The sequence below is a fragment of the Annulohypoxylon maeteangense genome, assembly GCF_022496945.1.
Source record: "Annulohypoxylon maeteangense strain CBS 123835 unplaced genomic scaffold GGS22scaffold_35, whole genome shotgun sequence".
Lineage (NCBI taxonomy): Eukaryota > Fungi > Ascomycota > Sordariomycetes > Xylariales > Hypoxylaceae > Annulohypoxylon > Annulohypoxylon maeteangense.
In genome coordinates, this window is record NW_025953282.1 from 88,419 (window position 1) to 115,230 (window position 26,812).

The following is a 26,812-nucleotide window of genomic DNA, read 5'->3' on the forward strand; positions in this document are numbered from 1 at the left end:
TAAACTTCCAACCCATCTTGAAAAAGGCTCAAGTGAGAATATACACCATAGTTCCTAAGTCATCAGCCCTATCAAACATCAGCCTAACCTGATTAGTACGTACTTAAATGATTGGATTGCGTAATGGCATGTTAATGGGAGAATTGTTGCTTCCAAAACTAAAAACACAAAATGTAGGTAGGTAGTGTTGGAATGCTCCATTCAATATCACGCGTACCTTATAATAGATTGTATGATGTGATTATAATTACTCGTATGTACCACTTAGGAATGCATATACATATCAAGGATGTCGAATGGAGGACTCGTGATCTACTTACGTGCTTATACGAAGGCCAAAAGATAAATGAAGGAAAATGAGTATAGCGCTCGTCGTGAGCTGAAACATAAAGTGGCAACCATCTGATTGCCACACAAAGCCGTCGTTGAATGTTACCAGAAAGGGAAGCATATTATTATGGATTTGAGGCTGCAAAGCTTGAGGGTTGAACTGTAGGTAGTTAGGTCTACTTTACGACATAGTCAGCCTTGATTATTAAGCACTAGGTTTTTAAACTGGTATCCATGGATGGAAATAAAACACGCTGGGAATGGGAATCTACCGATAAATCTTTAAATATTGGCTATTAACTTAATAAACAACTGTGTACCTACCAAGGTCTTACCTAGGTACATACTAAGTAGTTTACTTAGTATCTAAAAAGTATTTATTTATTAACGTTTTCCAGATCGAAAACCGACTTGAACACTCCATTTAAAATGACAACATTAGAATGAACGGTAATGTTATAATGAAATAACCTAGGTAGGTACTAGCAAATACTTAATGGTATATAAAAACTGTTTTGTATAGGTATTACTTCAAGTTGTAATTTTAAGGGAAAAGATAAAAAACGAGGAATTTCTTAATGATAAATATGATAATATTACATGACGAAAAAAGGGGGAGGGGTTGCCAAGACACAACGACATAAAAGTGGATCTGCTGCGAGATAGTACCGAAGATCTTCCAAGAAGTAATGAGGACAGGCTTTATTCGACATTAGATGTTCCTATCGCATTCATACTTACCTACCTACCTACCTACCTAGTAGGTAATCAACTAATATTCGACTTCGCGATGTCAAGCCTGAGTGAGGCCGCTGTGGCCGCGACAGCCAAGGGTGATGAATTGCATCCTCAAAAGATATCGATTCTCTTTGTCTGCTTGGGCAATATCTGCAGATCTACTATGGCAGAAGGTGTTTTCCGGTCTATCGTGAAAGACAGATCTTCTCCGTACTACAACCTTGTCGAAAAGGTAGATTCCTGCGGGACAGGTGCGAGGACATACCTTATAGAATCCCAACATTTCTATGGAGTTAATGCTAACATCAATATGTACCTACAGGTGGGTACCACACCGGAGACGAACCCGACTCTCGGACTATGTCAACTCTTGCAGACCACGGCATCACGAACTATACGCACGCGGCACGTAGGGTTAGTTCGAGCAACACAGCAAAGATGAATGCAACACAAACGTTGTAAACTAATCAATGGTCGTCTATAGGTTTGCGACAGCGACTTCCGAGACTTCGATTACATATTTGCGATGGACAACGGAAATTTGGAGGATCTTGAGCGGTGGAAAAATAGAAGTCGAAAGTTATCTTCGTCCAAGGCACAAGTGATGCTTTTTGGTGAGTTCTCGGGCACGGGTCGCAAGGAAGTAGTGCAAGACCCGTATTACGTCGGTCGTAATGCATTTGAGAAAGCATTCGAGCAATGCAAAAGATTTTCGACAAACTTCTTAGAACAAATATTTCCCGGCGCCCTCGCGACGACTACATAGGTAAAACCTGATGATACCCTGAATTCTTATAGATCATGTCTTCATAGACCAGTAGATAGAGTCCATGGGCGCGAATCAATCTCACCAATACAGGCTAGAGAAGATATCCCCACGAGACAAATTTCCTATCAATCATAAACACGCTTAGGTACCTACCTAGGCAGGTACCTTGTAAGCGGAATCGACAAATCACTTTTCTGACCATTATATACCTACCTACCTACCTACCTATGAGTTAATATTGATCTATTTACGGGTAAACTACTAGGTACTAGGTATTAATAAGAAAATGCAGATGAGAAATTGGAACATTTACTGCACTAGGCAATTTGGGGGGGGCGAGCCTAGGTAGGTAGGTAGGTAGGTAGGTAGGTAGGTAGGTATTGTACCGACCTGGCTATCTTCAGCCTCAGCTCAGCCCCTAATTCAGTGGATTTCCCAACTTAACTTCAACTAAGCAGCTAAGAGGTAGCACGAGCCTTATTACGGCCTTTCCCGTTCTACTAGAACAGCTATTATTAACCTGAAAGATTATTTCACATATCGTAAATGCGTGATTCCGCATAGTTAACCGTTCACTTATATACCTACCTACTAGGTACCTATGCTCACCCCTTTTTGTATTATCCAATATCTGAGCACACCTATAACGCGGCTATGAAGGGCAGCTATAAAAACTATCTACAAAATATTAATACACAAGTAGCAATGACGGGATTACTCGCAGTTTAGCCCAATCAATGACCGGCAGTCGGCGCTTATAGGGCTAACAAAGCTCAGGCGAGCAAGGATTAACCATACTGGCGCTATCTTGGAACTGGAATTAGTGGGTCTGGTCTCGAAAGGTGGCCAACGGTATTCAATTTTGCTGTGACGTTGCGGGGAACATCCCACGAAGGTACGCAAGTTGTAACTGCCTCCATTCGACCATTACCCTCATTACCCTCATCGCCCTTGCGGCGCGCGCCCCTCCATCTCCACTTTCGCATCTCCATCCATCATCAGCCAAGCAGCCAAAGACTTTCTATTGTAAGATTTCCCCTCCTTCTACCTTCCTTGAATCGACGATTGCTTCGAGGTTGTTTGAAGTTACTTCGAGTTACACGCAGCGCATAAACATACACAATAAGCAAGCAAAGGGAAATAGCCTTCTTTTTTGTTTCCGTTTCAATGTTTTGTCATTTCCTTTTTTGAATGCCTACCTAGTCTAATACCAATCTAGCAGCGCTATTCTTCTTGGGGCTGACCTACGGTATTACCCCTCGGAGCTATATCGCTTTCGCCATCGTCCTTTCCATCGCTATCGCCAATCAGTTCTCTTAACAGCCTTGTCTTGGTACTTCTAGGTTATCCTTTTTAAATAACACCCAACACCCAAAAACATCCATAAGCCTTGCTTACTTTCTTTTTACTCAATACCCAACACTGAAATACTCAAACCCGCTCTCGCTCTCGTCAGCTTCATCATAGTTACATCTTGGCTAAACATCCACCGTGTCCTTTGGTATAGGCAATCAACTCTATCCAGTACTCAACACCACCAATACTACCAATACTACTAAATACGTGAACGTTCCAAGTCAATATAGCTCGAGTCACGACTCGACCCAACTATCGAATTCCAACATTCTCGAAGCGCAACTCCGCCAACCTTGTCCTAAATACAATATTAGAGATCCAAGAGCCTAGATACCATAATGACCGACCTACAAGGACGTAAGGTCTTCAAGGTCTTCAACCAGGACTTTATCGTCGATGAGCGGTATACAGTTACTAAGGAGCTAGGACAAGGTGCTTATGGTATCGTTTGGTACGTGTGTCGCATACCTAGCATGTTGATATGTTAGGTAACTGATCTCTAACGATTGATTCTTCAAATAGCGCTGCTGTTAACAACCAGACCAATGAGGGTGTCGCCATCAAGAAGGTCACCAATGTCTTTAGTAAAAAGATTCTGGCTAAGCGCGCCTTGCGCGAGATCAAGCTCTTGCAACACTTCCGAGGCCACCGTAACGTAAGAGACCACTTTGTCTTCTCGCGATACCCACCTATATACTGTTTCTTGGGATGGTTAGGGTCGTAGAACCAGAGACTAACTTGGTTCGGATTGTTAGATCACATGTCTTTACGATATGGACATCCCTCGACCAGAGAATTTCAACGAAACATATTTATACGAAGGTATTAGGTCGGCATCTGTACTTCTTATGATCGTCACGCTCACTGCTTACTATCATAGAATTGATGGAATGCGACTTGGCTGCGATTATCCGTTCTGGCCAACCGCTTACTGATGCTCACTTCCAATCATTCATCTATCAGATCCTCTGTGGCTTGAAGTACATTCACTCTGCGAACGTTCTCCACCGCGACCTGAAGCCAGGTAATTTACTCGTCAACGCCGACTGCGAGCTAAAAATTTGTGATTTCGGCCTGGCTCGCGGCTTCTCGGTCGACCCCGAAGAGAACGCTGGCTATATGACTGAATATGTCGCTACACGATGGTACCGCGCACCCGAGATCATGTTGAGCTTCCAGAGTTATACAAAAGCTAGTATGTGTAGAGGTTGAAATTTGTTTCCGCTTGTAGGTTACTGACATATCATAGTCGATGTTTGGTCCGTGGGATGTATTCTTGCTGAACTCCTCGGAGGACGACCCTTTTTTAAGGGGCGCGATTACGTGGATCAGCTCAACCAGATCCTCCATATCCTTGGAACACCGAATGAAGAGACCCTCTCGCGAATCGGTTCTTCGCGCGCCCAAGAGTATGTTCGAAACTTACCCTACATGGCCAAGAAACCATTCCCTACTCTCTTCCCCAACGCCAACCCGGATGCGCTTAATCTCCTCGACCGAATGCTGGCTTTCGACCCGTCTTCGCGCATCAGCGTCGAGCAGGCCCTCGAACACCCTTATCTACACATCTGGCACGATGCATCCGACGAGCCCGATTGTCCGACAACCTTCAACTTTGATTTCGAGGTCATTGATGATGTCGCGCACATGCGTGAGATGATCAAGGAAGAAGTATTTAGATTCCGACAACTGGTTCGGACAGCACCGGGAAGCACCGGTCCGGCCGCAGGACAACAGGTTGCAGCAGGCCAAGTGCCAATGCCTAGCGGCGGCAATTCCCAGTGGCGCGCCGAAGACCCGCGACCCCAGGAATACCTGGATCAGATGGGACTGGAAGGCGAATTGCAGGGTGGCCTAGATGCTGGTGGTAGAAGATAGGATCTCTCCCTCGAGCGTGTCTGGGCGGCGGCGAATGCGGACTCAACCGAATCAGGGAAGCGTAAATGCAGAAGTTTGCCAAGGCGATTTAGCTGTTACAATGAGAAGATTCTCAGAAGAGAATATCTGTGTTGGTGATGCTCCGTTGAAGCGCATTCAGGTTTACATCTTTCCAAAGATGGTCTATTTTTGGAACGGACAAGGTAGATAGATTGGGCGACACGCCCAACAGGCGGAATCCTACCTCAGCGAATGAGATGTCTCGTTATGATGGGAGTGACTTTTAACTCTTTTATTATTTTTTATGTTACCGATCGAGAGGGCGTCCAAAAACATTGATCGCGAGTCTTCCGTTAAGATGAATATTACGAAAAGAAACTATTTCATGGTGTTTCATCTAATGGGCTCTCGCTCCGTGTTTAAAATTCATAATGCAAGTGGACAGCAGCGAAGTTCATGGCTTCGACATGCATACCTCTAACAACCGGCCTTGGATAGTACTAGGTACCTACCCACGGAATAAGACTAGGAACACTCTCAAGGGTCCCTATTCTCTGAGTGCGAAGACACCACGAGACGACAAAACCATGAGTCGAGTACTCATAAACTGTAGCCGCCGTGCAAGGGGTGTAGCGAGCAGTCCAGTCTGATTAGGAAGGTCAAATATAGGTAAATAACAAGACGTAAACTTGGCTTCGGCTCCACGAAACTCAAGTTTAACAACGATTATTCTTACCTATCTAAGGTAAATACCTATAAATGCCGATTCGCTTTTTACAATATTGCTCTTCGTAAATATTTCACTCGCGTATCAAAAGGTACCTAGCAGGTAAGAGATAAAAAAGGGCTATATCCTGCCTCGCTTTCTTCAATACATCGAGATAAAGCAATGTAGGTTTACCATATACCAAAAATATCTACCTAAGAAGAAATTGAAGAAGGTACCTAGGTAAGCTTAGCTTAGGTAAAAATGTAGATGATCTTAACCAAGCTCCCGTCCTTGCCATTGTTACGAATAGGTACCTGTATACCAGTGAGAAGCCCAAAACTCCAGTAATTCCCGCCCTGCCATATTAAGATACCTTATATGTTGCATATTTTCACAACCCAGTCAACCCTCAGAGTTTACCACCTAGGACTTTTCGTTGCAAACTAGATGCCCACCTAAGTCGACCTCTCAAGTGATAGATCCTAACTGAATTTAGTTTGAATAGATCCAATATTGAGCGGTGTACGGTACGCTCTGGGTCTGTCCGACATCCGTACAAGTCTCAGGGTTTCCACCGGCCGTCAGCACGCGGTATACAAGACTAATGCCAGTACTCGTCCCCTTGTCGCTGAGCCGGAGCCAGTCCACTGCACCGGTAGTCGGGTCTGCCCCTTTGTCGGCATCACTTGGCGCGGATATATTCGCGTCCTTCTTGCCTTTGAAATATTCGCCATCATCTGCCCCAGAAAGGTCAAACGTAGGCGTCCCATTGATGTCGAAGAAATGGTGACCCATGAATTTGACCGTGCTCGTGATACCTTCGATGACTAGGTCTACCGGATCTGGAAAGGGAGAAGCCACGACGGCCCCAACGCTACCATCGACTGCCATATTTAACGGAATGTTTGTTGTCCGTAGAACTCTGGATGTGAGCAAGTTGAAGTCGTCTGCGGAGAGAGAAGACGAGGAGGAGCCGGGGTACAGATCAGTGATATCCCAAACTACGGCTAGAGCTCCAACGGAAGAGGCTGTCGCCCCCGCAGCGCTGCAGGTGTAGTTTTGGATACCATGACCTACGAGGATATGCTTCAGCGTGGCTGACCCGGGGCCATCAAGTTGGGTTCCAGCTACGATGATATTAGCCCATATTAGATTGACTGAATGGAAAAGAAAGGAGAAAGAATCGGCGTGGAAATGTGGTACAAAACTTACAGCCCGTAGTAGGTAACGTGGGAGTAGCAACTGCAGAGGTGGAATTAACCGGGTTGGTAGGGGTCGGAACCGTACTGTTGCTACACCTTCGTCGCAGAGGGGAGGCAGAGGCGAGAGTGAGCCCCGCAAGCAACGCAAATAGACTTTTCGACTGCATTTTGACAGTTCTCTTCTAGAACAGAGGAGAACTGACAATATAGAAGAGATGGTCTCGAAGAGATATTATAAGATAGACTGGCTGGGCTAGACAAAGAATTCCTAGTTATACGAAGGTACTTCGATAATAACTGGGGTAACAGATAATGCAGGCGGCAGCTGAGGACGATGTAATGTTTCTTAGCTGGCCGTGGCCGTGTGTCGTGTGTGAGTGTGGTGGGCGAGTGGCTGGACGGCGCTTAGAATGGAATAGCAATATCTACGCACCCAGGTAGTATGCGCGTGCGGTTGTATTTTAGGTATATGTAGATGCAAGATGAGAGGGAGGGCTTTCCGAGCCGAGATTTGGTATGCTCTATTGACGAAATTTGAAGTCTAGGATACGAGAAATACCGTGATGAATCTCCAAGAAGTGGGAACCGTTTATGAAAAATGTACCTAGGAAATAACACTTAAGGAGACGAAAAGAGAAGAACTTTATGATACGGTGCCCAGGTGACGACGAGGATCGTGAAGTCAGTCGGATGGGGGCCAGGCTGAGTTTATATCACATTCATCATGGACTTACCAGTTCATCCTGGCAGACCTACATCCATTAGGTGCAGCGTAGGACAATGTATGTAGTAAGTATCTTGTTTTTTTTATTACCATGCAGCAAGATCCTGGCTCCCGGAGGTATGCATCTCAACATCGTGATCAAGGGATAAAAAGTAGCTTCTAACGTGGATCGAAATACTTCCTGGTTCGAGGCGAGAGAAAAAAGAATAGGGTCTGTACCTAATTTTCACGCTAGAAATGTCGCATCGTGGCGTAGACAGCCGACGGGAGAGACCGTTCCTCAGCACGGCGGTAGGCTGGATACGAACCTTGGAAGCGGATGACTTTTTTGGTGTAAAATGCCGTCCACCCTTGGCAACGGCCTCTTTCTTCTGGACCTCTGGGGCTGACAGGGGGTTACAGGTACGCATCCTCTTGATGACTAGCTAGAACAGCGCAGGGTATCATCGGGCAAGGGATCTTTCGAGAGCTGGGACCCTCTTCATACCTTGCATATCGGAGCTGTAGGGATGAATAGATTCTTGCTTTTTGATTCTCGACTTACAGCCTACAGCAACTGAAGTAACGGTACTAGACGGAACTGCAGTTTTGCTCCGGCTAACTCTCCGATTTGGTAAGGTGGTACAGATCTTTGCATGCGTTTACGTAGACGACGGTCCACTGTATTGTTATCAAGAGGTTGGTACAGTTCATGATGTTATTTGCAGCTCTCCATCGCCCGTACCCAGTCGTAAGTGGCGGTTGAGTTCCAATAGAGGGGGAGGGGTTTTCAGAGAGTGCCTGGTTCCCGGGGAGCGAGCAAGGCTTGAAAGTTGAAGGGTACCTGGGTTGAATCCTACCTTTAGCTCCGTGCTCTTTGACATGTCTAGGGCATCTAGAAGGTCTGAGCTCAAGATCGATTAAATTCCGATCATGCTTCTTAAACTCCGCAAGAAAGCAAGGAAAAAATGACGAGTGCCGTCCTATATACCTTGCATGTCTGATAAGAAAGAAAAGAAAAATTCCACTAGCCCATGGTTAATGAAAATGATGTAAATACTTAAGCATATGGGGAAGAGCTGAACGGTCTAGAAAAGAGGGCCAAAGCCACTGAAGAAGCGTGTCTCGTTCATGTTGGCTGCCGTCAAATTAATTGAAAGGCCGCGGCTACATATGGAGAAAATGTCGCCCTTCTACCAGCCGCTGCCGCTGTGATTCGCTCAGTGGCCGGTCAACCGTCAGACGCTGGGACATCGAACCGCAGGGGTGGTTAAAAATTCATTTCAAAAAGAGAACTCATTGGCTTAATAGGCGACCATCCCGCTGTTTGCCTATTGCCAATCCACCTTGAACGTAACTCCAGTTACCCCGGTCAGTCGACCAGGGAGGCACGGGAAGCAGATACCCAGGTATTGTACCTACGCCAGCTACGCTTACAGGCAGGCTGGGTGGAGCGAAAACAAAAGTCCTGTTAAGTTCTGTTAACTTAATCTTTCGATGGGATCCCTTGCAAATCCCAGATCTAGTACCGAGTATTAGAGTACAGATGCTACATTAAACAAGAAACAAGCTTTGCATCACAAAGATCGCGCGAGTTGAAAAAAGTCTACCTACATAAGTATGTACCTAGGTAGGTAAGTAACAGTAACGTTCGAATCCCTAATTCGGCAATCTTTCCGAATATCTTACCTACCTGTTCATTTTAGACCTCCTATTCTCAGTATCTGTTGTGTTCCCCGAGCGCAAGCGACCGCTGTACGATGAAATGCAAGTATCGGGCTTGGTAGGTAGTAAGTACTATTAACTTTAGAATGGTTGAACCTCTGAATTAATGTTTCACCCTTCAACATTAGGGAGAGCATGGTTTCTTCTCAGTGAGTCGCATTCGATATTCTATATGCCTCCCAACTGCATAGAATCTCGTTGGCCCAAATACCTTGTAATGATGGATGAAAGACGTAGGGCGGGTGATTTCCAGCTAGTCGGGACAACTTCAAACAAATCCCTATTAATCTTAGTTCCCTAGGTAAGGTTTAGGCTACCTACCTACCTAAACACCAGCTTAACCTTGGTAAGATATTGTGACTATTGATAGGAGGTAGGTACGGATTCTTGAGATCGAAAATGATTTTAACACAATTACCACTGGTTAAAAGATCTAAGATACCTAGGTACCTACTAGGTAGGTGGGTAGGTATTACTTTTAATGTTGTAGGTGCCTCATAATCTTCAAGAAATCGCAAATTTGAAACTTTAAATACCTATTAAAATGAATAGGAATCCGGCACCAACACAGGTACTATCTGATAAACGAGCTATTGTGCTGCACTAAGTCATAATAGTTATTACCTACGTACCTAGATACAATACGTAAAGGAATTGATGTTTCGTTTCAGGTCTGTCCGCCTTGTTTGATGTTACATTTTAACGATTTTCCGCCTTATTAGTTCGAAGCGAATCCTTCGATGCACCTGCATTTCTAGAAACATCACTAACTTACCTTACTAGGTAGCTAGAACGAGGAATCTGTGAGCGAATAAGCAGATATGTTATTAAAATGGCTTTGATGAAACGCGCTTTAATCACTCTCAACTTAAATAGCCCTAGAGGTTCAACATCTTTATGGTAATTAGTACTTTGTCCAGAAGGCGGAATGAACAGGCAGACAGGGTGGAGTCCCGACTCTTCGGGTCCGACAGAAATGATGCCCCTCAATGGGCTCGATATGAACAGGGTATGTAATATGATAAACTAACAAAGGCGCAAGACGAATTTCTCATCAGTTATAGCGGATTCTGCAAAGGCGCCGTACCTCAACATGCTATGGATCAACATAGTCCGGTCTTCGTGGCCTGGGGGAGAGGAATACAGCAAACGATTGAAAATAAACGGTAGCTGCAACGACTGTAGTCGCTTTTCACACAACGAACCTTGATTACTTGAATAGTCATTTTAGCGAAGGTACTCGACTACAATCACCTTTATGCTACAAGCGTTTGGATGATGTTTATGAATCTGCAGTTGATCTTACCTAGGTACATGACCTACCTACATATGCTTAGAACTGACGAAGTCGAAGCCTGACAATACGACGAATGCAAGTTACTACCTACCTATGTACCTGATATTTAACAAACAACCTTGAAGCCTCAAGTTAGGGGATCTGTTAACTCCCTAACATACCTACCTAGGTAACCCCAAGTCCTACATGTAGGTAGTACCTACCTACCTAGGTACCCAGTAGATAGTAGGAACTTAGGTAGGATTACTTCCAATTATTCCAGCAAATTTATCATGATAGTTCACGTTACCTAGGTAGGTAGGTAGGTAGGTAGGTAGGTAGTGTCGAGAATGTGCAGCCATTTTGTCTATGTGCCGTATGTAATATAATATTATCAACGGCTCCCCTAGGTAGAGACTGAACTATAATAGATTTACATTCACCTGGCCCCAAATCATCATACATTTGTTAAGCTCTTCGCAGCCTCACGGCCAGCAATCCTACCGAAAACGGCGCATTCGAGTAATGACGAGCCACCCAGCCTATTTGCACCATGTATGCCACCAGTAATTTCGCCTGCAGCCCATAGACCGGGTATAGGTACTAGTTCACCCTCTTTTGTCCGCAAGACTCGCGCTTGCGAATCGAACGTCACGCCTCCCATTGTAAAGTGAACTACTGGCGTTACAGTCCCGACGCATACCTCTTCGTCCCGATTGGCCTCTCCGGGGGGTAACTTCCAGTGCCCAAATGCCTTTCTCCCTAACGTGTCTTCGCCGTGTGCAGCAACTAAGGTCGCGTACTTGTCAACTGATGCGATGACTTCTGGGGCTAAGTCTCTGACTTTTATTTTCTGTAATAAACCCTTCCAGAGATAGAATCCTATGTGTGATGCGGTGGCCTCGCATGCACCGGGATCGAGTAGGAGTTTTACTTCCCACTGCCTTGTCTTATCGACTATCAAGTGCGGCAGAGCCATGATGGCAGCGCTGACGACGTCCCGGGTCTGTAGCTCATCGATGAACCGCGTCCCATCGCCAGATAATAGAATGCCACCTTCACCTCGTAGAGCTTCAGCGGCTAAGAACTTGTACGCCGAGCCGGGGTCTTTGGGATCTACGAAACCCGTCGGGTGAATCTGTACGCTGTCCATATCAACGAATGAGGCGCCGATTGCGGAGAGTAGGCCGTGAGAAGCTGGTCGTGCCTCATTCGTAGATGGAATGCCTGCTAGGTCGGGTCGGTATTTTGATAATAAGCCGTGAGCATCACCTGCGAACCCTCCCGTCGCAAAGACCACGGGCCCTTCCAGCTCATATGTCTGCCCGTCTGCGGAACGATAGCGGACCCCTTTAACTACACCATCGCTGGTGAGTAACTTATCGACCTCGGCCGAATTTTCCAACGAAAAGCTCGAGTTTGCCTTCAGCGTATCTAATAAAGCCGATACGATCGCTGCTCCGGGAGGTAGTTTCCCTCCACCGCGGTGCGTCCGCGGGACCGAGTGTCCACCGAGTTGGGCAACAACACTTAAATCAACATTTAACTCATCAGCCAGCCAATTCACGGCACTTTCGGATTGTCCTGTCAATATCTCAACCAGGACCTTGCGGTCAACCGGGGGATTTCTCTCAGCGAATCTAGCACCAGCCGACCGCACGGTATCGGAGAAGAAACTGTCATCCTTAGTTATGCCTAGCGGTTGTTGAAACCGCGTACCAGCGCCGTTGATTCCGGATGAGGCTTTGATGCTGTTCCCACCAGGTTTGGGTGCGCGGTCCAACATGCGAATAGTAGCTCCAGCGCGAAGCGCTTCGTGCGCCGCAGACAGACCGGCGAGACCGGATCCCACGACTATAACGGGCTTCCTTGCCGCTGCCGTGGCCTGGGTCGTCATCGTGGCTAACAAAGAGCTAGATATACTATTTAGCGTGAGGGAGGTCGCGTTAGGGCGGAAGAGGACCATGCATAGAAGAGCAGTGAGGAAACCAATGACGAAACAGATTAAAAAAGTATAGCATCGGCTTCTTCGCACTCGTATGGGCATATTTCAGATAATTAAGTTATTGGGGAAAAGAATCCACCGATGGGTGGTCCATTTGTATCAATTATGTCGACGTCAACGTAGTTGTACGGGTGACTGGCGTTGTCGTATGATGCTGACGGCATCGTATGATAGGTGGAATGGAATGGGGAAGTACCGCGTCCAGCTCCGGACATCGAATTGAAAAGCAACGTCCGTACCGCATAGATTGGCAGCATGACTTGATCTTTGCCGTCAATATGATCGGGTCGTCAGTATGCAAGAAGCGACGAGATCGCCGTATCTTTTGAATCGATTAATTGTAGATAGGTACCTACACTCCCATGCAATTGAAATGAGTCCGTTTTGTTAGAGCTTAAGTTGTGCCAAGACGTTTCTCCAGATTTGGATTAGTATGATAATAGCTTCGTGGCCCCGGCTTTCCCTGACCTGATATTTCTATCTCGAATAACTTCACCAAATCTTGATGAATCATTGAGAATATAACATATTTCAATCAATTACAGGATGCGCTTTCTAATGAGCCAGGTTGCATCTATTAGAATTCCTTTAATCAGGAGATATTCAACGGTGTTTTCAATCATGGAAATTTATCCCTAGTAAACGATTACTAAGGTTGACCGAATAATTTGCAAAAACAGGCTGTTTATTCCTCTAGCCATAACTCAACGAAAAATGCTTGTAATTTCATGCAACCAGTTTCATTAGAATCGCTAGATTGAAGGCTATAAGTATAGTCCATTTCAGGGACTTTGGGGTCAAAATCATAGAGTTATGTCTATATGTAGTTTAACAGCAATTGATGGTTGTTGAGGAATGGAATTTTCAAGCATATGATTGGCCGATCTTATCTATCTATATACGGTATGGCGCCTTGGCGTAACTTGAGCTCTAACAAAACGGACTCATTTCAATTGCATGGGAGTGTACCTAGGTGAGGTGCTTGGTCTAGTCTTGTTTAAGTTAAATTGATCAGTTGGGATTATCCAATTGCGAAAATCATGTTGTTGAGCTTGTTAATATTTGTTCGGATGGATTAGTTACATACACCTATCTAGCATTCATGTATAAATGCGAAAGAAGAATAGTAACTCCAGGGCTGATGCGCTCTTGCCCCGTATTAACGAAATGATTTCTTAAGGAAGTTTCGAACCGGCATATCGGAATCGTCAACAATTTATGCTACTTTTAGCGAGCAGCTAGGTACCTCACTAGTACATACCCGGCAGCGAGCAGCCGGGGCAGGATTCTAATAGTAGATTTTTTGACATAAGCCAACCCTGCTTATCTCATAACCGCGCCTATAACAATTATATTTTCTGATATGCTCCCTGTTCATCTTCACTGAATATAATCCATCCAATTCTATTATCTGCTCGGATACGATGGCATCATGACATTTGTGATCTCTTGCGACAGGGCTCCACGCCTACGCTAAACCTTTAACATGCCGATGCGCAATCAAGGGAGTTTTGCTCCGTCGCTGCCGACAGCGCAAACCCCAGGCTGCCTAGGCAAATATAATAGCCTTCTCTTTCAAAAAATAGAAAAAGAGCATTAAAACCCACGTCGCCAATAACCCACATTATATATACGGGGTGGTAGTTGTTACTCGTTAGGCCTGGCGTGTATGTAACCCTCGAAATACGAGTTCATCACCTCTTGGCGAAATGCGATCTACATTTTCAAGAGGTTGATAGTTATCATGGTATGTATATAGTTGAGAGTTTTCGCCTTCATTATGTCCTACCTAGAATCAAGGCCACATTTTCTTTTGCCGTGTGCAACTTGAGACAGACGACGATGCGCTTAAATTTCTCTTCGTTAGCGCTTCTACTCACCACTTTTGGTAGTGTTTGGGGCGCCGACCACCTCTCACGTCGTGATGTCAATAGCACCGGGAAGGTTGGAGATGATGCTACCCCAAGACGGTTCATCGTCGAACTTAAATCGCGTGCGCACAGAACCCTCGTCTCAGCTAAAGTGGCGGGGCTCCCCGGGCTCAGCGTTGTCAAAGAGTTTGATTCTGACCTATTCCCGGGCGTGAGTATCGAATGCGCTAACCATTGCAACGCCGAATATCTCAAAGATGCTCTTGATGCCGACGAGGATAGTCCTGTCGTGGCTACCGTGTACAAATCGACGCTCGTGCGTCTCCTGCCAGTGGTGGACAAGGGTGAATCATTTAGCGACGATGCGGCTGCTGCAAATTACTCGGTACACGGCTCTACGGGCGTCGAGAAGCTTCATAAGGCCGGAATCATCGGTACGGGAGCTACCGTCGCGGTTGTCGACAGTGGCGTCCAGTACACCCACCCTGCGGTAGCCTCGCCCGTCTTAAATGAACCTATTTGGTTAAGTGAGAATTTTCCATGTCCGCTAATCAGTGTACTTCTCTGCAGCTCGGTGGTGGTATTGGTCCGAACTATACGGTAATAGGCGGCTATGATCTCGTGGGCGACGGTTCGTTTTGCCTTCATGATATACAGTAATATGGAAACAATACTGATCTTTGTATGTGTATTACCTAGCTTGGCCTGATGGACCGGCCGCGCCAGACGATGACCCAATGGATCGATATGGGCATGGCACCCACGTTTCTGGAATCATTGCCGGCAAGAGTGATCAGTAAGTTACGAATACTATTATAGACGGACATTCCCCTAATCGTAACTATCAAATAGGTTTGTCGGTGTTGCCCCGGGCGCTAAATTGCTCGTTTTCAAGGTATTCGGAACCAGTGGCTATTCAAACGAGGAAACAGTCATTGAGGGGTTCTTGAAGGCTTTTGATTCTGGAGTAAGTAGGCACAACTGTTGCAGGTTTAGCCATATTGTATTCCTAACGTGAGATCGTGATACCTTAGGCGGATATCATCAGTGCCAGTCTTGGAGAGAATAGTGGCTTTACCTCTAACGCCTGGGCTGTACTAGCCTCAAGAATGGTTGAGCAAGGCGTAGTTATTTCTATAGCCGCAGGAAACGAAGGAGATGACGGCCCATTCGATGCCAGCAACGGCGCCTCGGGCGAAAGTGTCATAACTGTGGGAGCTGCCGAACCCGGGGTGTTCCCTGCCCAGGCTTTTTCGGCCGACTTCAACCTGGACGGCCAGCCGAACAAGACCCAGGTTGCCTACATACCAGCATCCGGATTCTTTCCGAATACGGTTCTCAATTGGCCTATTAAACCGGTGACGCTCGACTCGTCCGTGGAGAGCGATGCCTGTGCCCCATTGCCTGCGAATACCACTAGCTTTAATGGAACTATCGTTCTTGCGAGGGTTGGTGGGTGTGATACTACAGTCAAGCATGCCAACATAGCCGCCTTTGGCGCACAGTACATTCTATTTTATAACGACGACGGACCCTATCGAATCCCTTATGCCAATAGCAGTGCTCCAGGCCTTGTAGCAGCGATAGAAGCCCGGGCCGGGAAAGCTATCATCGACACCATCATCTCGGGTGGTAATGTCACCGCCTCCTTTGATGTTGAAACCGCCCATTACGTGGGATTATATAATGCTGGCGGAGGCCGGCCTGCGAGATACTCGTCGTGGGGTAGTACATACGATCTCGCGCTCAAGCCAGATGTTGTCGCGCCCGGAACTAAGATCCTATCTACGTACCCCACCAACCAGTATCGGGTTCTTAGCGGTTCCAGCATGGCAACCCCTTACGTTGCTGGAGTAGCCGCCCTCTGGGTAGGTAAGTATGGTGGACGCGCAGCGCATGCCACAGACCCTGCTTGGGCAAAGCGACTAACCGCACGCATAATGGGTTCTGCTCGCGCGGTGCCATGGGCCGACTGGGCCACCACAGCCACCGATTATGGTTTCTGGGCACCCACCACCCAAGTCGGGTCTGGCTTCATTGATGCGGAGCGGATATTGAATTTTACAACAGAGATCAGCTTTGAGGGTCGTAAGTTTGAGCTCAACGATACAGCCAATTTCGTGGGCAAACACTCTGTGGATATCGCGAACCATGGAACTACACCTGTCACATACTCTTTTTCACTTCAGGATGCTGGAGGCTACGACTCATGGACCCCTGTCATACCGGGTCACCAGCAAACATTTATTCCTTCTTTGAAACTTTATAGCGAAATTAATCCCGTGAAAATGACACCGGAAGTCAGGTTTCCGAATGGAGAATTTATCGTTGGACCTGGGGAGGCGAGGACGGCTGAGTATGTGCACCTTACGAAGTCGTAGCTTCTAAAATGAATAGAAATCGACACTGACGATACGAATATAGATTTACTTTCACGGCCCCCCAAGGGTTAAACACCAGCAGTCTACCCGTCTACAGCGGAAAGATTCTAATAAGCGGCGACAATGGCGAGGAGCTTGGTGTTCCCTACTTCGGTAAGTCATTAGCATGCTTCTCTACATAAATCCTGACATCTGTTAATCGCTAATATAGGTGTCGCATGCGATCTTAATCAAACCATCACGAACGTGTGGGATTACGGTTCCAACTTCCCTACCCTAACGTCGGGGATATCCGGTAGTCGAATCGATCAGAAATCTAAGTAAGTCATATCCCTAATTCCCACACCATATGCGTTACATGCGACATGTTCAGTACAAAACACTAACTCTCCAATTTCAGTTTCACCTTTAATTTGTCTCGCGAGGCGCAGGATTTCCCTAAGTTAAATACCCAGTTCGCCTGGGGAACAGAAGAGTTACGATGGGATGTGAGTTTCTAGCTTGACTACCTTACTTTAGATCATATTTTCTGTTATTTCATTATTTTTATCGTTTCCAGAAATAGGGCTTACTAGCAAAATTCAGATATTCGACTCCGAATATACAGAAGCCGAATGGAAATACCCACCCGTTATTGGCGAGAACGGTTATGTCGGGTCGGCTACGAGTTGGAACGGCACGTCTAAATCCCAATGGTTCACACCGGGTGAGAATAGCGAGGATGATATCTTTTCATTCCCGCTATATACCCAACCCCGTAGAAAATGGGGTATCTATTATTGGCTTGGACGGTTCGCCAATGGGTCAAACATTCAGCCCGGGAACTACCAGTAAGTCTCCTCACCTTTTCTACGACGATAAATTTATTACACATCGACTAGCAATAATCCGGTTACTTATTAGTGATATTCACAGGTTTCGCATTGCGACTTTGAGGCCTTTTGGTGACCGTCAAGTCTCGTACGATTGGGATGTTTGGGAGACACCTAAGATTGTCGTCTTGCCACTCAATTCAACGAACGCATCAGCGTTAGCGTAGATAGGTAGCCTCCACCTCCATGTTGTGAATTGAACGGAGTATATTTATAGTTATAATGTGTTAGAACTATTGGCATAATAGAGCAAAAATACAATAAGCAACCTTTAATATAGCGCGTGGAAAGCCTCCTCTGGGTACCTACTTAGGTACTTAGTATTAGGTAACAAATGTAAAAAGAAATTGTACGTCGTGATACTCCCGATCGGGGAATTGAACCCCGGCCACCTGCGAATTCAAGATGACAAGCAGGTATCCTAACCACTAGACGAATCGAGATCGCTCTGAAGCGAGTAAGGCTCAGATGAAAATTCTAGCTCGTTAATGACACACATAACTGCTTGTGTTTAGCCTGATTGGTCCATATTTTAGTTATGTAATTGTACCTCGGTACCTACTTAGCAGCCACCTACATCTGTGAGGCTTTTATTTCTTTTTCGTTTCACGGTACCTACAGCATATTAACAGCGTATCGCATCGCCCCCACATTCTCTTTCTATAACTGCCTCGTACGTATCTACATTTGCTTTAGTCTAAATATTTCATTTCGAACTTTAGAATGTTGTCTGCAATCTAGGATGGTCTTTAGCATGCGCTTGTAGATCTGCAAAGATGGCTGCTGAATCATCTCCTCGTAAACTTTCCATCCGGTGCGTGTCCTCCTCTTCCAATTTCTCTAACTCTTCTACTGGCTTCTCCTGTCCCTCTTTTTGATCTTTCTGTACCTCGGTCGCTTTCTTGATACCATTCGATTCGCCAATGAGAAGAAATTGGGTGTTTACGAAATCAAGGTGTTTGGGTTGGGTTGCAAACCACCGCAGGGCCCTAAATTCGTCTTGAATTCTGACCCATGTGCTGTTAACAATATTACGACATAATGTGGACACGCAGCCATGTACTTACTCTTTAGGATAATCTGGCCCTTGAGGGAGGGCAGCGCCTTTTGGAGCTTCATATTGCGGGTTTCTGGTACTAACAATGAAACTTCCTTTATCCTTGAGCCCGATCTTTTTCTGTACTTCACCGAGATCCACCGGCAAAGTAATCATGTACACAAGATGACTCTCGCGACCGGTACTGGTGATAGCATAAATACCCTCTGCTATCGGGGTGGCGGCGGGAGTGTGTCGCACGCCGGCAGTCTTAGTCGCATAGTCAGAAGCCGAGATGAACTTATCCTTCAGTGTTTGGAACGAGGCATGGGCTTTCTCAACGAATGCGATCCACCTATCCTTCCCACTCGAGGGAAGCACTTTTTTAGGAATAGCAATTAGGCGGCTATTTCCAGCGTCGTCAATCGTACCTTTGCCGGGCTTTGCGTCTTTGCTTAGCGGTCGTAGGACGATGTAACTACGGCGGATGTCATACACGCTGCTCGGTACGTCGATACCTACTCTTCCACGGATGAAGAAATAGACAATGCCCTTCTCTAAGATATTCGATGGGACCACACCTTGCCTCTCTCCTCTCTGCTCTGCGGAGCCGATTTGATCCGACTTTTTCGAACACTTCGTGTCATGATGATCGTTTCTATCCTCTCCCTTCTTGTTACTATTTGGTCGCGCCCGGTTCGTGCCATCTCCATAGGCTCCAGTAGGACTAGAACCATATCAGTCGGTACCCACCTAGGTTATTGCCCTTTCTTCAACAATATCCTATATTGTATGTAGCATACTCATACCTCGGAAGCGTATCTTCGATAGTCTGCTGTTTCTTGTCACCATCGTTTTTCTTTGTGCGCTTAGATTCTGGCGACCCCTTCGTATCAAGCTGGTGTTTCAAGGCGATGTCCTCACCGCAATCCTTCTTGGAAGCTGGCTCGGATTTTGCACCGGATCTGCTCGTCGTCATAGTTACTGAATAGTGGGGCTAAGTTTGGGAGATTCGGGATGCCTACTTGAAATAGAGAAAAAGGAATTGTGAGATGGGGTATATACCTACAAACAAGGCTTAGCAGGCTTTGAAATGTAGGTACCTAATATAGTTGAAAAAATAATTAAGTCTTGACTCAGATTGAAACACATAGGTACCTACTATTATGTAGGTACTGGATCAGTCTAATGTCATTGATCTGGTTAAAATGCTTCTTTTCAAGAACATCTATGAGCTTGGACCATTCATGACATAGCTGGTTTCCTTTTTGGGTACACTGTTGGTAAGTACGATAGTGCTTGGAATTACAGATACTAGGTACCTAGGTACATATGATTATGTGCAAATACCAAATTCAGGTAGGTAGGTATATTTAATTAAGAAAATTAGTGTCATGTATATAGGTGATCGTAAAATGGTTCAATTCGGAAGTTGATGCGAAGATTTTCAGTATGGTGAGGAATTGATGATTACCTAAAAGACGGAGGATGTAAATAATTATGAATTTTATCCCCTACAAGGTATGTATGCCATAGCTAGCGGAATCATCATGTGACTGGGCGCTATTTGGGTGGTACCATGCGAAATTAGACGGATCGGATACAGAAAGCTCTTGATCTTGTTTTCCATACCTTCGCTTAGCACATCTCTTCATGGATTTTAAGAAGTCCCTCATTTACATAGTAATCGATCGAACCATTCGCACTAATTATATCTCGAAAGATTTTATCATCCAATACCTAGCTACCAACCTAGTAGCTACAGCAGCTACCTACCTACTTATGCGATGCCGTCTGCATACCTACTAGGTAGGTAGGTACCTCATATGACTTTACTTCACAACAAAACTATTAGCTAACGGGTAGATATAGTCGTGCGCCGTCTCGTATTTACAAACACTAGTAGCGCACTAGCTATAAACGGCATAAAACGATGCTGCTTAGGTCCTTGGTAACGCGATCGGTAACGCGATCCATTTGAGAACTTGATAATAGTTGTATTATAAGTTACATTTTCATGCAGCCGTGCTCTCCCTGAAACGCTGGAATAGGGGTGCAACAGCAAACCGCGAGTAAAGATACCATACATAGTATTTGACCTTGTGTCTGGGGGCCTCGAACGTTAAAGAGAGTGATGTTTAGGTCATCACTCATCGATATCTACTTGTCAACCACTCTCATCGGCTACGCGGGATTAGTTGTCGTCCTGACGATACCCCGCTAGCCATACATACGCATCAAAGATCTCGTTTTCATCCTCAGATAATAGTCTCGAGTAGTTTTCGACATGGGCACCAACAGGTACTATGTAGGTGAGAGCATTGGATCTGCCCCTTCGGTAAGCTGAGGCTAAGCCGACACCAAATGGGACGCCATCAAACCAAACACCCTCTTTAGGAAAGCCATAACCGTCGATTAGCTGCATGCGCATTAGATCGGTCTCAGGGGTCGTCGGTAACGTCTCCCGGATTTGCGCTGTCTAAGCCTCCAAGGAGATTTTGGGTGGGGGCTATCTGATCTATATACTTCGACTCCATTGCAGCTATATACGAGATATATTTATTTCTAGGCTGCTCATCTATTGCTGTTCGTCTGTTCTACGCAGTAGAAGGTAGCTGTCCGACGACGAGGTTCAGCTTTTGTTTAAGGCTTACCTGCTCACTTTCGTTAACTCCGACCAATACACTCACTTTTTCATATTTATTCGCTCGACTGGTTCCATCGCTTCTTTCTTTTCCCGACCTCCCGTTTTCAAAATGAAGCCGGCAACTCTTGCCTTTCTTCTCGGCCCTGTGGGCATTGTAGCCCGGCCCTGCGGCGGCCATCGCCCTCAGTCGACATCGTCTACAATTTCTTCTTCGGCATATACTGCCACCACACTCACTGCTACAACCATTAACTCTACTGCCACGCTTGTTAGTACTACGCCTGCTAGCCAGTCTACCATTACATCATCCACCGCTTCGCTCACTTCCATATCGGCCCCGTCGGCGACTTCCTCCGTCACAACGCCGACTAGTCAACAGACTACCCAATCCACCAGTTCTTCTGCCTTGCCGTCTTCCACTTCCGGCAGCAGTTCTTCAGACAGCATCGATCAGCTCTTCAAGGCGAAGGGCAAGCTGTATTTTGGCACAGCCGCCGACTCAGGAACCTTGTCTAAGTCTCAGAATGCTGCTATCATTAAGAAAGACTTTGGGCAGTTGACGCCGGAGAATAGTATGAAGTGGGATGCCATCGAGCCGACTCGTGGGGGCTTTAGCTTCGGCGGCGCCGACGCGCTTGTCGACTTCGCCGTCAAAAATGGCCAGACCGTGCGTGGCCACACCTTGCTCTGGTATCAGCAACTACCGGACTACGTCAAGGCCATCACGGATGCCAAGGAACTTACAAGCGTTCTCGAGAACCACATTAGCACCGTCGTTGGAAGATATAAGGGTAAGATTCGTGCTTGGGTAAGTATCAGCCAACCCCAAAGCATAGCGGGAGCAGACTTTTAATCGAATCTATTCAGGATGTTGTAAACGAGATTTTCAACGAAGATGGAACTCTCCGTGACTGTGTCTTCACCCAGGTGCTGGGCGAGGATTTTGTCCGCATCGCATTCGAGGCAGCACGTAAGGCGGACCCGGATGCGAAACTTTACATCAACGACTACCACCTCGAGAGCGGCACTTCGGCTAAAACCACAACCGGCATGTTCGATCACGTACAGAAGTGGCTTGCCGCCGGTATCCCGATCGACGGAATCGGCCTCCAAGGGCACCTCGGAGGCGGCAATCCCGATGCTAGCGGCGAACAAGCCGGCCTGGAGAAGCTTGCCACGACCGGCGTTTCTGAACTAGCTATTACCGAGCTAGATATAGTCAACGCTCCAGCCGATCAATATGTAGCTGTTACCAACGCTTGCCTTGCTGTAGAGAAGTGTGTCGGAATTACTGTATGGGGTGTGAGCGACGCTGTAGGTACCTTTCTTAAGCTAGATTTATGGCATATACTAAGATTCTGTAGAACTCCTGGCAATCTCAGAGCACCCCTCTCCTCTTCGACGCCAGCTACCAACCTAAAGCAGCCTATGCAGCTATTGTCAAGGCTCTTTCGTAAACTCGGTACTTATCTCTGAACAACCGACAATTAAAACCCATCCGCCACCTCTTATGATAGAGATGAATATCTAGAGAGCTTACATAGATGACCATAATCGTAATAATTTAACAATCCCTTACTTTACCTTTGTCACATCCATGATGGTCTTCATACCAAATTATACCTAGGTACACACCTAATAGGTACCAACTAAATGCCAATCTACCTACCGATAGTCCTTCGCATTTCCAACGTAGCCGGGTATAATTGGACTTCTAACATCCATTGTCGCGTACATTTTGATACCTGGGTACCTATCACTGGTGTCACCTACCTAATCAGTGCCAGCTGCCGAGATGCAGAAGGCCGACAACATCCATATTCTTTACCTCGATGCCGATTAGGCTAACGTTCTCTCTCCCACTCTCATTTTGAGAATGCGAACTTGCAGTTTGACCATCGCTGTCAATAATGAATTGTGCGTCCGCGTAACCTGTCTCAGCAAACGTAATCTCAGCTACATTGTCATTGCTCCGTATTATAGTGCGAGTTGCAGAGCTTGAAGAAACTCATTGCATTGGTCTGAATTGGAAGGCGCTGGCAGACATCTGCTCTAAGTAGTCCTCAGAGCTGGTGTCTACGTCGCTTTGTCTACGTCGCTTTCCGGAAGGAAACCACCGAAGCCTTCTCTCATAGGACAAAGCCGTATCTAAGAAAATTCCCGCCATAATAATGATCAAGGGCTGACGTATGGTCTATCTGGTCCCTTAGCGCATCGAGCTTAAAGTGGCCACTGCTTCCGACTATGTGGATAACAGATGGTTTCTGAGTTGAGCGAGAATATACGGATTTAAAATAATCCCTACGGATATAGAGGTATCCTGGGAGGGAGAATATGTATGAGAGAACGTTTGTCGCAAAAGTAAGGTACTTAGTCTCCGCTGTTATCAATAAATCAATCTATCTTGTGGGTGCTCCGTTATGAGAAACTAATAGCAGAAACAGACCAGCAAAGCCACTGTAGATGTTCGACTATTCTAAGTTAGTAGGGACACAGGAAATCTCCTTAGACATATATATGAATTACCAGTTACCACGATAGAAATTTGTTGTATGATTCGTACTTAAGTAGATAGGAGTACTTAATATAGGGGGTTTCTTTACCTACTTGGGGGAATACATTCAAAATACTTATCGCCCATGCTTATAAGTGCTCATCTCTACCTACCTACCGTAGCGGGAACTCCTGGATTGCGAGAATGATTCTAAACTTTATACAATCATTACATGCATAAGATCAAATGTAATTGAGTACTTCCATTCTTTACGTAAGAACTATTCTATCTATTCATACCTATCTATACATGTTCAACAATGTGCTTGATGCTGTAGCTATCATGCTATGCCATGTCACGTCATTTCAGTCATGAAAACACTCGGGGAAGGGCCTTTGAAGATCATAGTTCATAATTTCTTATCTACCTTGTAGGCATCTACCTAGTGTGTATTGTGGTTAGTTCAAGCAGGTATCGCAAGTATAATTGACGTACATAGAAGAGGGCCTTTTGTGCTTATGAACTATTATCATGACCCGATCATACAACGTGAACTACCTAACTGCATAGGCGCCAACCTGATTCTATCATGTATGTTAACCGAATGTTGGGTTCAACTGGTGTCCTCCCTTCTTACTCTAATCGACGGTCTCGTCAATTGCGAGCCTATCTTGGGTTAGTAGTGTCAATGATGAGTTGGTACGTATAAGATCATCCAAAGATCATACGCTAATTTGACCTACGGTTGAATCATCGGGCGGGGAAGACTGCATGTTGCGGGGCATCATACCATACAATCACCATGTAATCGAGGTTAAGATCGTGCCGTAGTACTGCTGCGCCGATGCGGAAGCACATATTTTGTTGACTTGTTCAACACCTCGAATGCTTCGTAGCAGCTGAAACTCAAATAGAATATTATATCGCCAGCGAGTGTGGATTGTTTCCCACCGTTTTGTACAATTCTCTGAGCTCAAAGGCCTCGTGGCCGCCTTCGGGTACCTCACCGACTACCCGCGCGGGCTGACCAGCAACGATGCTAAAGCTTGGTATAACCATATTGGGAGGTATGACAGTACCATCTAGGATTCGAACGTAATCTTTAATGATGGCAAACTCTCCAACGACGACGTTATGGCCGATGTATGTGTGGCTTCCGACGGTGGCTGCTTGAACAACGGTGCTGTCGCCAATGAAAACATGATCGCCTAGTCTGAGAGGGAGATACGTGAAGGATCTAGAAAATGGCACACTATTAGCAAAGAGCTACAAAACCAAATCAAGCCTGTTGGCGCATAGAAACAACTAACCCTTTGTATATGCGACCCGGCGGGCGTAGACAACATCCTCTGCTGAGATAACAGTATCGACCAATAGCGACAGCAGTGTTGCTACCGGGAGCGGCGGCGCCGGAGCTCGAAGTAGGTTGGGTGGTTCTGGCCAAGTCGCCTCGTATCATGGCTTCGGCTTGTATGACGGTCTTGCCGCCTAGCATAATGTGTTGCGTTCCGATTAAGATGGCTTTTCGGGATACTTTATTTCCAGTGTCCTGCGAAGATATGTTAATAAATGCCGACGGGAGTTCTACAGGGGTTTAGAAGCTTACCGTTTCAATGTATTCGCCTTTTACCTGCTTCCTCGACATTTTGACGGTTGGCGGAGGTTATTATTAGGTACCTACCTAGTAGGTAAGTGATAGTCTGAGGTTGAAATGTTGAGCTTAAGATGAAATTGCCAAGGTGGCTTCCAAGGTTACTAGATTGAAAACGCGACGCGAACGCACCTGCAGCTTATCGAGTATTTTACCCCACTATCCGAGTCCCACGCAAGGAAACAATGCGCACCTATCAGTTAATCACAAATGCTGTTACAAGGTGGGATTATGAATGGAAATGGAATAATGGCTTTTATGTCTACCCGGGTACACGTACAGGTAAACATTTAAAGGCATTGATGCGCTCGATTATAAGGTATTGCTCGGCTTAGTTCCATTGTTGAACTGAAGATGTTTCTCGAGTTCTTCGAAAAACAATTACTTTGCAGCTTTTGTCTCCGGAATAAACGACAAAGGGGGAGTGTTACTAGATGAACAAATAATAATAACATATTTTTTTATTCTTACACGGGCTACCCATATCATGTAAAACACTTATATTTGTTTACATGGTTCTGTTTTATATCTCGTAGCAATTCTGAGGGTTTCATTCTAGTCTTAAGGTGCTGTACCTGACCCAGCCCTCCTCCTTCGATTTACCTTCCTCGGGGGCTCGATAATTAAGATTTTGATATTATGTATGAGGCCTGGTATATCTGTATTATGATATAGAGTGAGACTGCCCGTGCAGTACCCCGCCAGAATCAAAGGTACCTCTCCCCGCATACAAATTGTTGTACAACTACTTGTACTCGCGATGACTCAATTAACACAAAACAAAAACCTTATTTCACCTGTACACCTTCAACTTGTTTTCCTTCGATGAAATAAATCAACATAGATATGATCCTTGCTTTAATCGAAAGAGCTTTAATAATAAATTCGATCGGTATACGGTGCAGTTGTTACAGTGGGAAACTAATAAAAATATAAGTGGTTTAAATAAAAAACATACTTCGGCAATACGGCCAACATTTCCGCTAAAACTGAAAGCTATCAGATCCACCACTAAAGTATACGTTTCAGTTTAACCTATCTTTTCGCAATCAGTTCGAATGTCAGATCTCCGCGATTTAGGGTTAGGGTTAGGGTTAGGGTTAGGGTTAGGGTTAGGGTTAGGGTTAGGGTTAGGGTTAGGGTTAGGGTTAGGGTTAGGGTTAGGGTTA

The 26,812-nt window shown here is 45.7% G+C and overlaps 8 protein-coding genes and 1 non-coding gene across 9 annotated transcripts; 4 read left to right on the plus strand and 5 right to left on the minus strand.

Annotated features, from left to right (window-relative positions):
• The first annotated feature begins 737 nt into the window (after positions 1-737).
• Positions 738-2,051, plus strand: GGS22DRAFT_176384 (phosphotyrosine protein phosphatases I). The gene is made up of 3 exons (XM_047963404.1): positions 738-1,319; positions 1,391-1,482; positions 1,553-2,051. Exons 1-3 carry the CDS (start codon positions 1,121-1,123, stop codon positions 1,832-1,834), a joined length of 573 nt encoding a protein of 190 aa, XP_047813775.1. The 5' UTR covers positions 738-1,120; the 3' UTR covers positions 1,835-2,051.
• Positions 2,052-3,288: 1,237 nt separating this feature from the next.
• Positions 3,289-5,223, plus strand: GGS22DRAFT_102403 (mitogen-activated protein kinase mkc1). The gene is made up of 5 exons (XM_047957719.1): positions 3,289-3,644; positions 3,716-3,848; positions 3,949-4,015; positions 4,074-4,388; positions 4,443-5,223. The coding sequence occupies exons 1-5, from the start codon at positions 3,532-3,534 to the stop codon at positions 5,069-5,071; spliced, it is 1,257 nt and encodes a 418-aa protein (XP_047813776.1). The 5' UTR covers positions 3,289-3,531; the 3' UTR covers positions 5,072-5,223.
• Positions 5,224-6,272: 1,049 nt separating this feature from the next.
• GGS22DRAFT_182710 (uncharacterized protein) lies at positions 6,273-7,149 on the minus strand (the record flags this gene model as incomplete). The annotated part of the gene is made up of 2 exons (XM_047964001.1): positions 6,273-6,907; positions 6,993-7,149. 2 exons carry the CDS (start codon positions 7,147-7,149, stop codon positions 6,273-6,275), a joined length of 792 nt encoding a protein of 263 aa, XP_047813777.1.
• Positions 7,150-11,025: 3,876 nt separating this feature from the next.
• GGS22DRAFT_176393 (Flavocytochrome c) lies at positions 11,026-12,715 on the minus strand. Its single transcript, XM_047963405.1, has one exon. It carries the CDS (start codon positions 12,650-12,652, stop codon positions 11,144-11,146), a length of 1,509 nt encoding a protein of 502 aa, XP_047813778.1. The 5' UTR covers positions 12,653-12,715; the 3' UTR covers positions 11,026-11,143.
• A 1,818-nt stretch (positions 12,716-14,533) lies between these two features.
• GGS22DRAFT_198474 (subtilisin-like protein) lies at positions 14,534-18,053 on the plus strand (the record flags this gene model as incomplete). Its single annotated transcript, XM_047966141.1, has 10 exons — positions 14,534-15,052; positions 15,133-15,193; positions 15,262-15,358; positions 15,415-15,529; positions 15,597-16,918; positions 16,987-17,096; positions 17,155-17,263; positions 17,344-17,431; positions 17,529-17,773; positions 17,859-18,053. 10 exons carry the CDS (start codon positions 14,534-14,536, stop codon positions 17,980-17,982), a joined length of 2,790 nt encoding a protein of 929 aa, XP_047813779.1. The 3' UTR covers positions 17,983-18,053.
• A 124-nt stretch (positions 18,054-18,177) lies between these two features.
• GGS22DRAFT_t141 lies at positions 18,178-18,258 on the minus strand. The gene has a single exon. It is a non-coding gene; the product is annotated as a tRNA-Asp (tRNA).
• Positions 18,259-18,445: 187 nt separating this feature from the next.
• GGS22DRAFT_198476 (uncharacterized protein) lies at positions 18,446-19,830 on the minus strand (the record flags this gene model as incomplete). Its single annotated transcript, XM_047966142.1, has 3 exons — positions 18,446-18,822; positions 18,883-19,578; positions 19,661-19,830. 3 exons carry the CDS (start codon positions 19,828-19,830, stop codon positions 18,534-18,536), a joined length of 1,155 nt encoding a protein of 384 aa, XP_047813780.1. The 3' UTR covers positions 18,446-18,533.
• A 1,444-nt stretch (positions 19,831-21,274) lies between these two features.
• Positions 21,275-23,077, plus strand: GGS22DRAFT_102535 (glycoside hydrolase family 10 protein). Its single transcript, XM_047957720.1, has 3 exons — positions 21,275-22,306; positions 22,366-22,812; positions 22,863-23,077. The coding sequence occupies exons 1-3, from the start codon at positions 21,608-21,610 to the stop codon at positions 22,953-22,955; spliced, it is 1,239 nt and encodes a 412-aa protein (XP_047813781.1). The 5' UTR covers positions 21,275-21,607; the 3' UTR covers positions 22,956-23,077.
• A 1,476-nt stretch (positions 23,078-24,553) lies between these two features.
• GGS22DRAFT_176402 (trimeric LpxA-like protein) lies at positions 24,554-25,738 on the minus strand. Its single transcript, XM_047963406.1, has 5 exons — positions 25,599-25,738; positions 25,303-25,541; positions 24,736-25,229; positions 24,630-24,658; positions 24,554-24,576 (listed from the first exon to the last, which is right to left on the minus strand). The coding sequence occupies exons 1-3, from the start codon at positions 25,635-25,637 to the stop codon at positions 24,911-24,913; spliced, it is 597 nt and encodes a 198-aa protein (XP_047813782.1). The 5' UTR covers positions 25,638-25,738; the 3' UTR covers positions 24,554-24,576; positions 24,630-24,658; positions 24,736-24,910.
• Between the last annotated feature and the right edge of the window lie 1,074 nt (positions 25,739-26,812).